Source organism: Oncorhynchus mykiss, chromosome 7, assembly GCF_013265735.2.
Source record: "Oncorhynchus mykiss isolate Arlee chromosome 7, USDA_OmykA_1.1, whole genome shotgun sequence".
Taxonomy (NCBI): domain Eukaryota; kingdom Metazoa; phylum Chordata; class Actinopteri; order Salmoniformes; family Salmonidae; genus Oncorhynchus; species Oncorhynchus mykiss.
Genome location: NC_048571.1, coordinates 55,036,499 through 55,052,968, shown reverse-complemented (window position 1 = coordinate 55,052,968; position 16,470 = coordinate 55,036,499). Strand labels below are relative to the sequence as shown.

Here is a 16,470-nt window from a genome sequence, read left to right as displayed (position 1 = left end):
GAAGCTATTTTATTTTGGGCAACAACAGGATTTAGAGGATACCTGTACCCTACATATGCCTGTTGAAGTTATACTAATTGTCAATAATAATTGTTGAATTGGACTACCCTCAAAATGGTCTGTAGCCGAAGTGTAGAACAATTATTAATCTGTTTTTGCCAAAATACTTATACCTCAAACTGGGCATAGAATATCTCCTGGATTAATCTATCACAGATTCATGTATTTCATGTATTTATGTAGACCGGATATAGGATTTAGCAAACCCTGCCTCTTCCTTTCTGGACAAGAATCGCCGGCCAACATGGCTCCGATTGTGAGTACTCACGTTGAAATAGGTTGTATAGCTAAGTATATCACTTTTTGTCTGTCGTTTATTGTAGTTAATGTTCACGTAATAAATCCACATTGATCTGTGTTTCCAAAGAAGAATTGTAGCACCAATCGATTGCTTTGTTTACCAGTTGGGCCTGCACCCATTGAACCACGTTGTAGCAATTTAGCTATAGTAGCTAACACAGCTAGCGAGTTGGCAAATGCTAGTAGTAACCGTGAACGATGGGTGGCTAGCCAGCGGGAAATACACTAGCTAGAAGTTAGCGTGCTAATTATAGTCACATTCGTGACCGTTTTAAAATATGTTTAATCAAATGTGTTACCAAATTTATATGCTAAAGTCTAGTCCCATCGTTAGTTTACACACGTCACGACCAAACATTTCCGGACCTGTTTGATAACACAAATCAATCAAGTTAGCTAATTTCAAAACAATCTAGCACTTTAGATACTAAAGTGACACAGTATGGTGTCCCATTCAGTATTTTTCATGTTGAAGTTAATAACGTTAGACCCTCTGCAATGTCCTGACAGAAGAAGCAGGTCGTCAAAAAGACGAAGACGGGTGGCAAGAAGAAGAAGCAGGCCCTGAAGTTCACCCTGGACTGCACTCACCCAGTGGAGGATGGCATCATGGATGCTGCCAACTTCGTAAGTAGCCTATGTTAGAGAAAAAAATGCAATATCCTATTAAATGTCATGCTTTATTACTAGACATTTTACATATATATTTTTTAATTTAACCTTAATTTAATTAGGCAAGTCAGATAAGAACAAATTCTTATTTAAAATGATGGCCTACCAGAAGGCAAAGGGCCTCCTGCGGGGACGGGTTCTGGGATTAAAAGTAATAATATTGGACAAAACACACATCACGACGAGACAACGCTACATAAAGAGACACATAAGACAGCAACACATGACAACACAGCATGGTAGCAACATGGTAGAAGCACAAAACATGGCACAAACATTATTAGGCACAGACAACAGCACAAAGGGCACGAAGGTAGAGACATCAATACATCACGCAAAGCAGTCACAACTGTCAGTAAGAGTGTCCATGATTGAGTCTTGGAGGTAAAAACGGTCCAGTGAGGTTTTTTGCAGCTCGTTCCAGTCATGAGCTGCAATGTACCCATTGCCTGTCACAAATTAGCCTCTTAGTTCCAGGAGACCTGTACACATGGGCAACCGTCGCTGAAGGCTACGTCCCATATCCCCGAAAGCATATTTACCAGCCCTCTGGTTGACCTATTTCTGATCAACTTTTCCAACCACTGAAGACAAAATTATAATCCGGGATGCCTTACCAGTCAGTACGAGTTATAACATTCATATCCCACTTCCTGAATACACTCTTATCTCCATAAAGGTGAGCTTCCATCTGGGACCTAATATGGAGTTAGTGAACTTCGTAACATTTTAATTTAAATGTTTGTTTTACCATAGTTTAAACATTTTATAACCCTTACCGACTGATAAGGTATTATAGATTTGCCTTCAGTGGGGAGGAAAGTTTCTCGGAAATGGGTAAGCTAGAGGGCTGGTAAATATGTTTTCTAGGCTTGGGCAGTATACTGTATATACGGGATAGTTTTTCAATACCATTGAAACTTGAGCTTTTCTACACGTTTTAATATTTTCAGCTATTTAACTAAATACCTGCTGTCAACTTGTGCAATGCGTTAGGAGATAAAGCAGATTGCGTTATTTCACCTGTTATATTATTTTACATTGTGAAGCTTAGTTCCCCAGCAAAGTTGAGCCAGTCACGTGTTTGTAAATAGCACATCAGGAGAAAGCGGGAGCAGGATCATCAGAGTCCAGGGGTCGTGTTTTTATATTGAAAGTCAAGTGTTTTTTGTTTTTTTTTGCTACGATTGAGTGATCAGGGACATGCAAGTATAGTTTTCCTTCACGGAAAACACATCCGGTGTAAAATAGCTTGATTTTCATCAGATGAAAATGAAATAACTGGCAATCACAAGTAAATGAGCTCACAATAAAAAAGCAAGGTCTTCTTTGCAAAAATGATGCATGGCCAGTGACTGTGACCTTAGTCTCGTGTAGCCATAACTCCAAGTGACGTTGTCATGCCTCCTTTGGAGGTCTGTAGAATTTTGTGTAAGTCAACTGCTCGACTGGTCTGCCAGCTTTCAGTGGATGTTACATTTCAAGACCCATACCCCCACATGCCTGTAGAAGGGGTGCTGCGTGTAATGTTTGTCACTGTTTTCCGACCGGGTAGGACACATTTTGCAGAGTTGTTGCGCATGCTAGTTTGCAATGTTGCAGAAAATGGAGGAAAACCTGGAGAAAAACGTAATTCTGTTTTGTACTCAATACTTTTGTACTCCTGGCCATCCTCACGCACCTATGGCACTAATCTAGTGGGCACCTTTTTAGAGATCTGCACAAGCAAGGGGTTTGATTGGTTTAACATTTGAGGTGTTAATGATTTACATGGGGTTTCCACCCCATTGTAGCTACTTTCTGCCATTGAATTCAGGAGGCTTTCCGATTAGGGAAGCCTGGTTCTAGACTAGGCTACTATAACTGTGGTTATCGTACATAACTACCTTAATTAAAATTCACAAACTGTAAATTGCTACTAGAAAAATAGCAAAATGAAAATGTTTCAAATGTAAATGGTATTCAACTTATGGTTCTCATATTGACAGAATATTTGCAGCTGTATGTAGCATTCATTACAGGTAGTATTCCGTTGGGATGGTTCCATATTTGTCCTAAAATCAACCTTTGGCCTCGTCTTCTACAGGAACAGTTCCTGCAGGAGCGCATCAAGGTCAACGGTAAAGCTGGAAACCTGGGTGGTGGCGTGGTGTCCATTGAAAGGAGCAAGAGCAAAATCTCTGTGAATTCTGAGGTGCCATTCTCCAAAAGGTATGTGAATGAAATCTTAATTTAGATTATGAATTGTCCTTGTGATGTGGCGAGCAACATCATCTTCCATTTTATGTTGTGTTGTCTGATGGTGGTACTTGGTTTGTGTCCACAGTTATGCATGTATTGCATTTTCACCTGTTTTTATTAGGAAGGTGGAACTGTCCTTTGCTTTCAGTTGTGTTGTGGTATTGCATTTACGAAGGCAGCAAGCAACATGGCACAAATAGTTATCTGCTCATTGCGGTTTTGCCATCGATGTTGGGCTTTGATTGGCTTTCTGTTGTCTTACCTGATGGACAGTCTGGAGATTATCCCAAGTCTAATTCATTGTTTGAAGGAGTGCTTTTAAAGTGATTATTAGTGTTTCACATAAAATACTATCATTAGACAGGCAGATGAATATGAGTAGAAAAAGTTAAGAGAACGCACAATGTTTATTTTTGACTTCAGTCAGCTTTATTTCCACAAGGGGATGCGATGCTGTGATCTGATCGAGGTCTCCAGCAGGTCTTTCATCAGTCTCAAAGTAACATTGTTGTTTCCAAGTCACCATGTATCCTCTTAGACATTCATGGATTCTTAAGCACCTTCTGAAGCTATATTTGGGCCTACATGGCAGGAAATTATGGAACACTAGCGACACCCCGCCCTTACGGGCAGTAAATAATTGCCAATTAATAATTTGATTCAGTGCAATCTCTTCCCCCCCCATGTTTATTTTTTAGCTTTTCAGTCTCTGGACATGCCATTTTATATTTTAACTTCTTAGTTAATATATATATATATATATATATATATAAAAATATAACCCCCAGAATACGCCGCGGGAGTAGACAGGCACTGTTCAGCTAGCTCCCCATTCACCAGAGCCAGCTCCCGAGTCACCAGGGCCACCAGAGTTAGTACTCATATATAAATAAAATGTGTATTTCCCGTGGGATCGTGGCGCTTGCTTTCTCTGAAATGCACTGTTTTAAATCAAATTTCCCCCTCCAGTGTGGGCCTAGTGCTTAATTGATTCATTATTAACCTTTATTTTGTAAGGGTTTGAGGGTTAGATTGGAGGGCATGTTGGGAATAATGGGCCAGGGAGAAAAAAGAAGGGAAAAAAAGGAAAATAAACAAAAATACAAGACACAGCTGAGTATGAAGTGGCCATTGGTATGTCTCTGGATGGCACTTCTTGTGAGCCTAAAATGAAGAAAATTGGCACAATTGTAGGAGAAAATCCCGTCGTAATTTTGTGAATCACATGGCAAGCAGTGTGAAAGAAAAAAAAATGTGTTTATTAAATTTTTTTATGCACGAGAAGGAGCGTGTTTGAAATGGAATGCACAGGACTAAATGAGGTAAAACAGACGGGCTGCGAGCATCAACGGCATCATCTTAAATGTATAGTTGGTCTACTTAGTGCCTTTTAGGCTACTACGATTTTAAGATGATACAACTGTTTATTATGGCTTTTCATGACAATTATGCTGGTTATGCTACGCGGTCTGTGAATTAACACTCGCAACTCTCGCACACACATTTCACTTCGTTGATGGACGTCTCCCTGTGTGAATTTGGCTTTACGGTATTCTAATATAGATGTTTCAGTACAGGCAGGGAAGCAAACGGGGCTCTTTTTAAAACAAGCCTTTTAACATCTGTACCCTCCACATAGATCCCTGGATGTATCCCTGATCCTTTTCTTCTGATATGGATAGGTTCAGTATTTTGAACAGATTCAGTTTGTTGGTCAGGTTTTCACAGTTGACTTAAGATGTGAATGCCATTTGACTAGCATTAATGCATGGTGATTTTGGTGATTTAGTACATCTAGGCTTTATGTAATAGGGGGGGGGGGGTCAAGGTTTAAGTTATACATTGACTCTTGTAGATGACTGAAGTGTCTTGGGGTGCCTGACGTCTATCTCTAACAGTTGTTGGGGGAGTCTCACATAGAAATGTTAAATTCTTAGGTGGGATCCCTGATTTGTTATGGGGGTGCCAAGACCTGCTCTAAATTGAACCCGGAGAGTGCATTTGGGGGGGGTGGGGGGGGGCACATTGCAGATCGAATGGTTAAATATGGAGCTGATGATTTGAGGTTCTGCAAGTTATATTGTCTGTTCTATCTGAACGTTCTGTTATGTTGCACCATCCAGAATAAACCCCAGGCCTAGCCTGATAAGTACTCAAAATGTAATGTCATTTTCAATGGTGTTTTAAATTGCTGACACTGCCCATCTATGTGCCAGGTACTTGAAATACCTGACCAAGAAGTACCTGAAGAAGAACAATCTGAGAGACTGGCTGCGTGTGGTGGCCAACACCAAGGAGAGTTATGAACTGCGATACTTCCAGATCAACCAGGATGAGGAAGAGGAGGAGGACGAAGATTAAATCCATGCTTTCTTTTGTCAATAAAATGTCTAAAGAACAAAAGCTTCTCCCATGGATTTTATTGGCTGATTTTGGACTAAATCTGCATAATGTTTGGAAGTCATTGTAACTACTTTTGCAATGAGCTGGTTAGACTTGAAAACCTGTATTCTTTATAATGTGAGGATGAGTTCTGTGCTTACAAGTTAATATCATGTGCACAAGTACAGTGAAATGCCTTTCTTGCAAAATCTAAACCCAACAATGCAGTAATCAATAACAATGTAGTACTAAAAATAACAATGTAGAAAAAAAAACAAGCTGTAGAAGCACACCCATAAAGTAAGCAATCATACTATATACACTTCTGGTACCATATTTACAATGTGTAGGGATACTGGAGTGATAGAGGTAGATATGGGTACGGTGATTAGGCAACAGGATATGCTAAACCGTACCATCAGCTTATGTGATTGGGTGTGCGTTTTAGTCAGTATAAATACGTGCATATTATGTGTGAGCAAATGGAGTGTGTAGGGCCCTTTTGAGTGTTCGTAGAAACGGTGCAAAAATAAAATGGTCTGTAGCCATTTTGAGCAGTCATGGCTTGTGGATAGAAGCTGTTCAGTAGTCTGTTGGTGTCAGACTTGCAACTTGGTACCGCTTGCTGTGATGAAGTGGAGAACAGAACAGTCTGTGGCTGGAGTCGAAGGATTTCCCGGCCCTTCATTTCACACCGCCTGATATAGAGGTCTTGGATGGCAGGGAACTCGGGCCCCAGAGATGTACTGGGATGTCCTTACCACTCTAGGCCCATGTCAAATCTTTACAACCTGAGGGGGAAGAGTCATGTCATGGCTTCTTCACTACTTTGTGTGTGGATGAGGAACTTGAAGCTCTCCTTTTATACAGGCTTCTTTTTCACTCTGTCAATTATATATAGGTTAGTAATTGTGGGGTAACTACAATGTGATTGATCCATCCTAAGTTTTCTGTCACAGCCATTAAACTATTTTAGTCACGATTGGACTCATGGTGAAGGACACCTGTGTCTTTGTAGTGGCGAGGTGTATTGATATACCATCCAAAGTGGTATAACTTCATGTTTGCTTCATGTTTGCTTTTTTGTGCCCTTTGCAAGGCATTGGAAAACCTCTCTTGTGGTTAAATCTGTGTTTGAAATTAAGTTCTCATCTGAGGGATCTTAAAGATAATTGTATGTGTGGGGCACAGTGATAAGGTAGTCTAAAAAAATCATTGTTACACACATTTTTACTCCTCAGTAATACTTATTCACTCGTGACATTTCAGCGTTTTATTTTTTATTAATTTGTTAACATTTTGAAAAACAATTCCACTGACATTATGGGGTATTGTGTGAAAAAATATATTTAATACAATTTTAAATTTGGGCTGTAAGACAACCAAATATGGAAAAAGTCAAGGGGCATGAATACTTTCTGAAGGCACTGTAAATGCAAAAAGTGATATTGTGTCTTATAAGGTCCTAAACGATATAACCGCCATCGATAAAAGAGTACTGTGCAGCCGTCTACATCGACCTGGCCAAGGCTTCTTATCGGTAGACTCAATAGCCTTGGTTTATCAAATGACTGCCTCGTCTGGTTCTCCAACTACTTCTCAGATAGAGTTTAGTGTGTCAAATCGGAGAGCCTGTTGTCCGGACCTCTGGCAGAGTCTATTGGTGTGCCACAGGGTTCAATTCTCAGGCCGACTCTTTTCTCTGCATATATCAATGATGTCGCTCTTGCTGCTGGTGATTCTCTGATCCACCTCTACGCAGATGACACCATTCTGTATACTTCTGGCCCCTCTTTGGACACTGTGTTAACTAAACTCCAGACGAGTTTCAATGCCATGTAACACTCCTTCCGTGGCCTCCAACTGCTCTTAAATTCTTGTAAAACTAAATGCATATTCATTAACCGCTCGCTGCCTGCACCTAGCATCACTACTCTGGGCGGTTCTGACTTAGAATATGTGGACTACAAATACCTAGGTGTCTGGTTAGACCGTAAACTCTCATTCCAGACTCACATTAAACATCTCCAATCCAAAATTAAATCTAGAATCGGCTTCCTATTTCGCAACAAAGCCTCCTTCACATACTGCTAAACATACCCTCGTAAAACTGACTCTCCTACCGATCCTTGACTTCGGCGATGTCATTTACAAAATAGCCTCCAACACTCTGCGACCTGTATGCTCTCGTTGGTTGGCCCTCGCTTCATATTCGTTGCCAAACCCACTGGCTCCAGGTCATCTATAAGTCTTTGCTATTTAAAGCCCCGCCTTATCTCAGCTCACTGGTCACCATTGCAACACCCACCCGTACCACACGCTCCAGCAGGTATATTTCACTGCTCATCACCAAAGCCAACTCCTCTGGCCTCCTTTCCTTTCAGTTCTCTGCTGCCAATGACTGGAACGAATTGCAAAAATCACTGAAGCTGGAGACTGATATCTCCCTCACTAAATTTAATCATCAGCTGTCAGAGCTGCTTACCGATCATTGCACCTGTACACTGCCCATCTGTAAATAGCCCACCCACCCAACTACCTCATCCCCATATTGTTATTTATTTTTTGCTATTTTGCACCCCAGTATCTCTACTTGCACATCATCATTTGCACATCTATCACTCCAGTGTTAATGCTAAATTGTAATTATTTTGCCACTATGGCCTATTTATTGCCTTACCTCCCTAATCTTACTACATTTGCACACACCGTATATAGATCTTTCTATTGTGTTATTTACTGAACGTTTCTTTATCCCATGTGTAAGTCTGTGTTGTTTTTGTCATACTGCTTTGCTTTATCTTGGCCAGGTCGCAGTTGTAAATGAGAACTTGTTCTCAACAGGCCTACCTGGTTAAATAAAAAATTATAAAATAATAGCACAGAGCTTTCCAAGAAAACAATTTAGACATTTATGGTCTGTTTACATATTTTTTAGAGGCTATTTATACAGAACATGTGTATAAAACCGGTATAAACTGTATTTATAATTATATGAAAATATTTTAGGTTGACAATTGTGTTACACAATTTCTGATACACCTTCCTTTTACATAATCCAGAAAAATCTGGATTATGCCTCTGCCCTTCATTCCAATTAGACTGGTTTGGATTTCTCCCTGGCTGCCATTTTCACCCAATTCTGGAACTTTGAAGTTTTATGACAGCCCCTCGGGTAATTTAATAGGATCTCTATGGTTGCAATGACTTTTCGAATCTGCTTTCAAATGCAGCGCCTCTAAACAATAAATATTGCAATATTCCTTTGTTTCATGTGGTCAATCACATTCCTCTGGAGTTGCCTGCTTGAGTCTATTACAGATGTCATTCCCGATCCCCCCTCCACTGCTGTGGATTCTGGGGGAGCCCTCTCCCTGGCTCAGGCAGTCTATGCGACTCCAGCAGAATTGCCACGGGGTAGTGAGCCTATGTTGCTGACAGGACCCAATTCCTCACCACCACCAGATCATGCCTGCCTCTGACTCTCAGCCTGTTCCTGAACTAGGGGACCCTCCAGCAGCACTGGACCTGTCTGCTGCTACCTCTGATGAGCGGTCCAGCCCTGACCTGGGCCCATGGGAAGACCTAGCCACACCACTATCACCAGCTACTGACAGTACTGCTTCACCTGACCCATCCACAGCCCTGGGTCCCATTTGGGGTGTCCAGGATGCCTCTGTCCGGGATGCCCCTGCCCAGCATGCACCACATGACCGATCTCCAGTCCTGGTCCTGCTGCTGCTGGACTCAACCCCCGACGTGACTGTGTGGGACACACCAGACCTAATCGCGGGCGACTACCCAGACTTGACTCCCCAGACTTGACTCCCCAGTGTCCTGTCTCAGAGGCACTACATATTCCTGCTCCTGGGGTCCGAGCTGATCCACCATCTGCCCTGGACTCACCATCACTGCCTTCTGATCTGGGCCTTGCTCTGGGACCTGCCCTGGGTCCTGCACTGGGGGACTTGCCTGCCTTAGTTTGGGAACCGTCGCAGCCAGGCCTTATCTCCTCTACTGGGGAACAGCAAGACCCTGTGGGGGAACACCACCCCGCTTGCTCTCCGCTGCTGGGGCCTGCCTCAGTTGGGGAGTCGCTGCCGCTGGGCCTGCTCTCCTCCCTGGACATGGGGGCACTCCTGGCCCGCCTCTGTGGGGGAGCCCCCCCAGCACCTGACTTGCTGCAGTGGGCTGGCCCTACTCTGAAGTGCCATCAATATGGACAACCTCAGCACTCTGTCCCCTGGCTGCTTCTTGCCTGCCTCTGATGGGGTGGCGGAAATATGGTGCTCATATATAGGGGTGGCTGTTAGGAATTCCCTGCTGGTGACTTATCAGCACCTCACAACCCCTTAGCTGCACTACGGGGTACCATAAACCTGCCTCTCAAACTCTTTCTGACCTTTGTGGCATGTGCCCTGATAGGTTGCTAGGTAGGCTACTAGGTTGACTAAACAGGTCACACAATACCTCCAGTCTCCCTAAAGCAGTGGCAGAGAGCAACATCTCTGTCTCTGCCCATCAACAACTGGACTCATTCATATCTCTGAACTTGTGAGATGGGATGGGTGCCCAAAGTGAGTTGTGTGATATTTGTATATTGTTCTTCATAGTTGGTTACTACTATTGTGTATTTTATGTTGCCCCTCTGTGTTTACTGTGTTCTATAATACTCTGCAGATAGCATATACAATCTCTACAGTCCTTTGACATTTATTACTGCTCTATTCTGTATCTTGATTTGTGCCCTGGTATATTCATTCAGTATGTGTGTATTCATTACCTCGGTTTCGGTCCATTACAGAACCATTACCTTTCCTACAGAACCATCCCCATGTACATTCTCATATGCATCCCCATATTCATCGTCTCCTGTATGTGAATAAAGTTCCCTGTGTGTGTTCACTCTTTGGCTGCTTTATTCTCCTCTATCTGGGGGCGGTGTCAGTAGCTCTCTTTCAGTAGGAATTGCAATTCGTAACATACACTAACTGTACAAAACATTAAGGACACCTGCTCTTTCCATGACAGACTGACCAGGTGAATCCCGGTAAGAGTTTTGATCCCCTATTGATGTCACCTGTTAAATCCTCTTCAATCGAGATGAAGGGGAGAAGACAGCTTAAAGAAGGATATATTTTTTTAAAGTCCTTGAGACAATTGAGACATGGATTGTGTGTGCCATTCCAGCCTGGTCTCATAGACTAGACATAACATAGTAAAAGTAAATCCAAGACACTGGAATTAGTATAATATGTTACATTTGGTGTGGTTAAATAAAACAGAAGGTTACTTAAGACAAAAACTAAAGGAGGGTGGTTAGTCTGGGGTGGATAGGTGAGCGGGCATATAACACAAATGCCTAGCAACCAAAGGTTGCATGTTCAAATCTCATCAAGACAACTAGCATTTTAGAAACTTTTCAACGACGTACTACTTGTTAGCTACTTTGCAACTACTTGGCATTTTAGCTAAATCTAACCTTAAACCCTTTAACCTAACTCGTAACCTTAACCCTAACCCCTAGTCTAGCTAACATTAGTCAGCTAGCTAATGATAGCATTATCCACAACAAATTGGAATTCCTAACAAATCATACGTTTTGGTAATTCGTTTCATATTGTACATGTATGCGAATTCTTAACATATTGTTTGAATTGCAATTCGTAACATATGACTTGTAATTTGTAACATATCACACACAATGGTTGATGGACATCCACAAATTAATACATACTATATGCGAGGTAAAGTATCATACTAAATGGAGTGTCTCAGATTTACATACAGAATAATATGAAACGGTATGGTAGTAGGTGTCAGGTGCACCGGTTTGTGTCAAGAACTGCAACACTACTGGGTTTTTCATGCTTAGCAGTTTTCTTTGTGTAGAATGGTCCAAAGGACATCCAGCCAACTTGACACAACTGTGGGAAGCGTTGGAGTGAACTCAATATTATGAAGGTGTTTACTCAGTAAGAGACAAATTGTAATTGGTAACATATCATACGAAGGAGAAATCAAACTGGATGGACATCAGAAATAGAGGAAGGCCAGTACTAAAAACAAACAAAATATAACTATTGTAAAATGGATTGTGTCTGTAAATTGTGTATAGTATGTATAAACTGGAAGTAGAAACCAAAGTGTTATTGTTTATTAGTTTAATCCAATTGGAGGAGGGGCGTAGAGTTTGCGGGAATAAAAAAGGAAGGTACATATTTTTTTAAAGTGTATGTGTATACATATACATATGTGTGTGTATATACAGTGCCTTGCGAAAGTATTCGGCCCCCTTGAACTTTGCGACCTTTTGCCACATTTCAGGCTTCAAACATGAAGATATAAAACTATTTTTTTGTGAAGAATCAACAACAAGTGGGACACAATCATGAAGTGGAACGACATTTATTGGATATTTCAAACTTTTTTAACAAATCAAAAACTGAAAAAATGGGCGTGCAAAGCCCCTTTACTTTCAGTGCAGCAAACTCTCTCCAGAAGTTCAGTGAGGATCTCTGAATGATCCAATGTTGACCTAAATGAATAATGATGATAAATACAATAAACCTGTGTGTAATCAAGTCTCCGTATAAATACACCTGCACTGTGATAGTCTCTGAGGTCCGTTAAAAGCGCAGAGAGCATCATGAAGAACAAGGAACACACCAGGCAGGTCCGAGATACTGTTGTGAAGAAGTTTAAAGCCGGATTTGGATACAAAAAGATTTCCCAAGCTTTAAACATCCCAAGGAGCACTGTGCAAGCGATAATATCGAAATGGAAGGAGTATCAGACCACTGCAAATCTACCAAGACCTGGCCGTCCCTCTAAACTTTCAGCTCATACAAGGAGAAGACTGATCAGAGATGCAGCCAAGAGGCCCATGATCACTCTGGATGAACTGCAGAGATCTACAGCTGAGGTGGGAGACTCTGTCCATAGGACAACAATCAGTCGTATATTGCACAAATCTGGCCTTTATGGAAGAGTGGCAAGAAAACCATTTCTTAAAGATATCCATAAAAAGTGTAGTTTAAAGTTTGCCACAAGCCACCTGGGAGACACACCACACATGTGGAAGAAGATGCTCTGGTCAGATGAAACCAAAATTGAACTTTTTGGCAACAATGCAAAACGTTATGTTTGGCGTAAAAGCAACACAGCTGAACACACCATCCCCACTGTCAAACATGGTGGTGGCAGCATCATGGTTTGGACCTGTTTTTCTTCAGCAGGGACAGGGAAGATGGTTAAAATTGATCGGGAGATGGATGGAGCCAAATACAGGACCATTCTAGAAGAAAACCTTATGGAGTCTGCAAAAGACCTGAGACTGGGATGGAGATTTGTCTTCCAACAAGACAATGATCCAAAACATAAAGCAAAATCTACAATGGAATGGTTAAAAAATAAACATATCTAGGTGTTAGAATGGCCAAGTCAAAGTCCAGACCTGAATCCAATCGAGAATCTGTGGAAAGAACTGAAAACTGCTGTTCACAAATGCTCTCCATCCAACCTCACTGAGCTCGAGCTGTTTTGCAAGGAGGAATGGGAAAAGATTTCAGTCTCTCGATGTGCAAAACTGTTAGAGACATACCCCAAGCGACTTACAGCTGTAATCGCAGCAAAAGATGGCGCTACAAAGTATTAACTTAAGGGGGCTGAATAATTTTGCACGCCCAATTTTTCAGTTTTTGAGTTGTTAAAAAAGTTTGAAATATCCAATAAATGTCGTTCCACTTCTTGATTGTTTCCCACTTGTTGTTGATTCTTCACAAAAAAATACAATTTTATATTTTTATGTTTGAAGCCTGAAATGTGGCAAAAGGTCGCAAAGTTCAAGGGGGCCGAATACTTTCGCAAGGCACTGTACACTGCTCAAAAAAATAAAGGGAACACTTAAACAACACAATGTAACTCCAAGTCAATCACACTTCTGTGAAATCAAACTGTCCACTTAAATTTCACATGCTGTTGTGCAAATGGAATAGACAACAGGTGGAAATTATAGGCAATTAGCAAGACACCCCCGATAAAGGAGTGGTTCTGCAGGTGTGGACCACAGACCACTTCTCAGTTCCTATGCTTCCTGACTGATGTTTTGGTCACTTTTGAATGCTGGCGGTGCTTTCACTCTAGTGGTAGCATGAGACAGAGTCTACAACCCACACAAGTGGCTCAGGTAGTGCAGCTCATCCAGGATGGCACATCAATGCGAGCTGTGGCAAGAAGGTTTGCTGTGTCTGTCAGCGTAGTGTCCAGAGCATGGAGGCACTACCAGGAGACAGGCCAGTACATCAGGAGACGTGGAGGAGGCCGTAGGAGGGCAACAACCCAGCAGCAGGACCGCTACCTCTGCCTTTGTGCAAGGAGGAGCACTGCCAGAGCCCTGAAAAATGACCCCCAGCAGGCCACAAATATGCATGTGTCTGCTCAAACGGTCAGAAACAGACTCCATGAGGGTGGTATGAGGGCCCGATGTGCTTACATCCCAACACCGTGCAGGACGTTTGGCATTTGCCAGAGAACACCAAGATTGGCAAATTCGCCACTGGCGCCCTGTGCTCTTCACAGATGAAAGCAGGTTCACACCATAATTTGCAAATAAATTCATTAACAATCCTACAATGTGATTTTCTGGATTTTTTGGGGGTCTGTCATAGTTGAAGTGTACCTATGATGAAAATTACAGGCCTCTCATCTTTTTAAGTGGGAGAACTTGCACAATTGGTGGCTGACTAAATACTTTTTTTGCCCCACTGTATATATATATATATATATGTTTATATACAGTTGAAGTCGAAAGTTTACTTACACCTTAGCCAAATACATTTAAACTTAGTTTTTCACAATTCCTGACTTTTAATCCTTTTAAAAATTCCCTGTCTTAGGTCAGTTAGGATCACCACTTTATTTTAAGAATCTGAAATGTCAGAATAATAGTAGAGAGAATGATTTCTTTCAGCTTTTATTTCTTTCATCACATTCCCAGTGGGTCAGAAGTTTACATACACTCAATTAGTATTTGGTAGCATTGCCTTTAAATCGTTTAACTTGGGTCAAACATTTCAGGTAGCCTTCCACAAGCTTCCCACAATAAGTTGGGTGAATTTTGGCCCACTCCTCCTGACAGAGCTGGTGTAACTGAGTCAGGTTTGTAGGCCTCCTTGCTCTCACACACTTTTTCAGTTCTACCCACAAATGCTCTATAGGATTGAGGTCAGGGCTTTGTGATGGCCACTCCAATACCTTGACTTTGTTGTCCTTAAGCCATTTTGCCACAACTTTGGAAGTATGCTTGGGGTCATTGTCCATTTGGAAGACCCATTTGCGACCAAGCTTTAACTTCCTGACTGATGTCTTGAGATGTTGCTTCAATATATCCACATAATTTTTATAGCCATCTATTTTGTGAAGTGCACCTGTCCCTCCTGCAGCAAAGCACCCCCACAACATGATGCTGCCCCCCCCCCCCCCCCGTGCTTCACGGTTGGAATGGTGTTCTTCAGCTGCAGCTTTTCCTCCAAACATAGCAATGGTCATTATGGCCAAACAGTTCTATTTTTGTTTCATAGGACCAGAGGACATTTCTCCAAAAAGAACGATCTTTGTCCCCATGTGTAGTTGCAAACTGTAGTCTGTCTTTTTTACGGTGGTTGTGGAGCAGTGGCTTCTTCCTTGCTGAGCGGCCTTTCAGCTTATGTCGATATAGTTTCCGTTTTACTGTGGATATAGATACTTTTGTACCTGTTTCCTATATATATATATATATATATATATATAGAAATGTGGGTATGTGAATGTATGTGTATATATATATATATACACATACATACACATATATATATATATGTGTATATATATATATATATATATATATATATATATATATATATATATATATATACACATACATACACATATATATATCTATATCTATATATAGATATATTTACCAAAAACATATATGAGGGATTGGAAATGATGCAGACAATTACATTGATGTAAGCAACATTCTATCCTCAATATTAAAGCTGATCCACCCCCTCTAAAATAAAATAAATTAACATATCATACGAAGGTGGATGATGGACATCCACAAGTTACTAAATACCAATACAAAGCGTAATATTTCATAATAATGGTGGTTTCCGGATTTAAATTGACTATGTTATGTCTACCCCTGAGTTCAGGTTGCAGCGTAACCTTGACAACTGTTCTAAGCAATCAACACAGTACTGGCTGCGTACTTGCAATTTTATGTAGGTGAAAAAGCAAGTAAGTTTGTTGAATGCATGTATACCTTGACTAAATAATTGCTCAAACAAAATGTATAATATATTTGAAATTGCCAATTCAAACAAGTTTAGTGTAGGTTGCAATAATTTCAGGAACGAATACATTCTCTGTAGAATATGACTTTGTAACATTGACTGTTCAACATGCGCCGCCTTCAAATCAAGATGCAATACACACAAACATATTATCGTTGCCCTCGTGTCAGCGAGCTATTTGCATCCTATATTTTAAAGTTTAAAGACGAATTACCCACATTGCCTCAAGTTTAATAATGCCAATAGATATATTAACTTGGCTTTATGATTCTTGCCATTGTCATAATAGCCCACGTTTCATTAAAATACGCAAATTTGTCGATTATTCAAACCAAGTTGGACTTAGATGGTCTTACAACAGGATACATTACACTGCATCCAATCCATTTCAGACGAAATGCGAAGTGGGGGCTCAGGAGGGGATTGAGTGAAGTTTTTTCCCCATATCCTGGTGTAACCTCAATTTCTACAGACT

General features: G+C 41.2%; 1 protein-coding gene across 1 annotated transcript; it reads left to right on the top strand.

Moving 5' to 3' along the window:
• The first annotated feature begins 181 nt into the window (after positions 1–181).
• Positions 182–5,676, top strand: LOC110528006 (60S ribosomal protein L22). Its single transcript, XM_021609774.2, has 4 exons — positions 182–316; positions 871–987; positions 3,119–3,243; positions 5,490–5,676. Exons 1-4 carry the CDS (start codon positions 221–223, stop codon positions 5,632–5,634), a joined length of 483 nt encoding a protein of 160 aa, XP_021465449.2. The 5' UTR covers positions 182–220; the 3' UTR covers positions 5,635–5,676.
• The last annotated feature ends 10,794 nt before the right edge of the window (positions 5,677–16,470 follow it).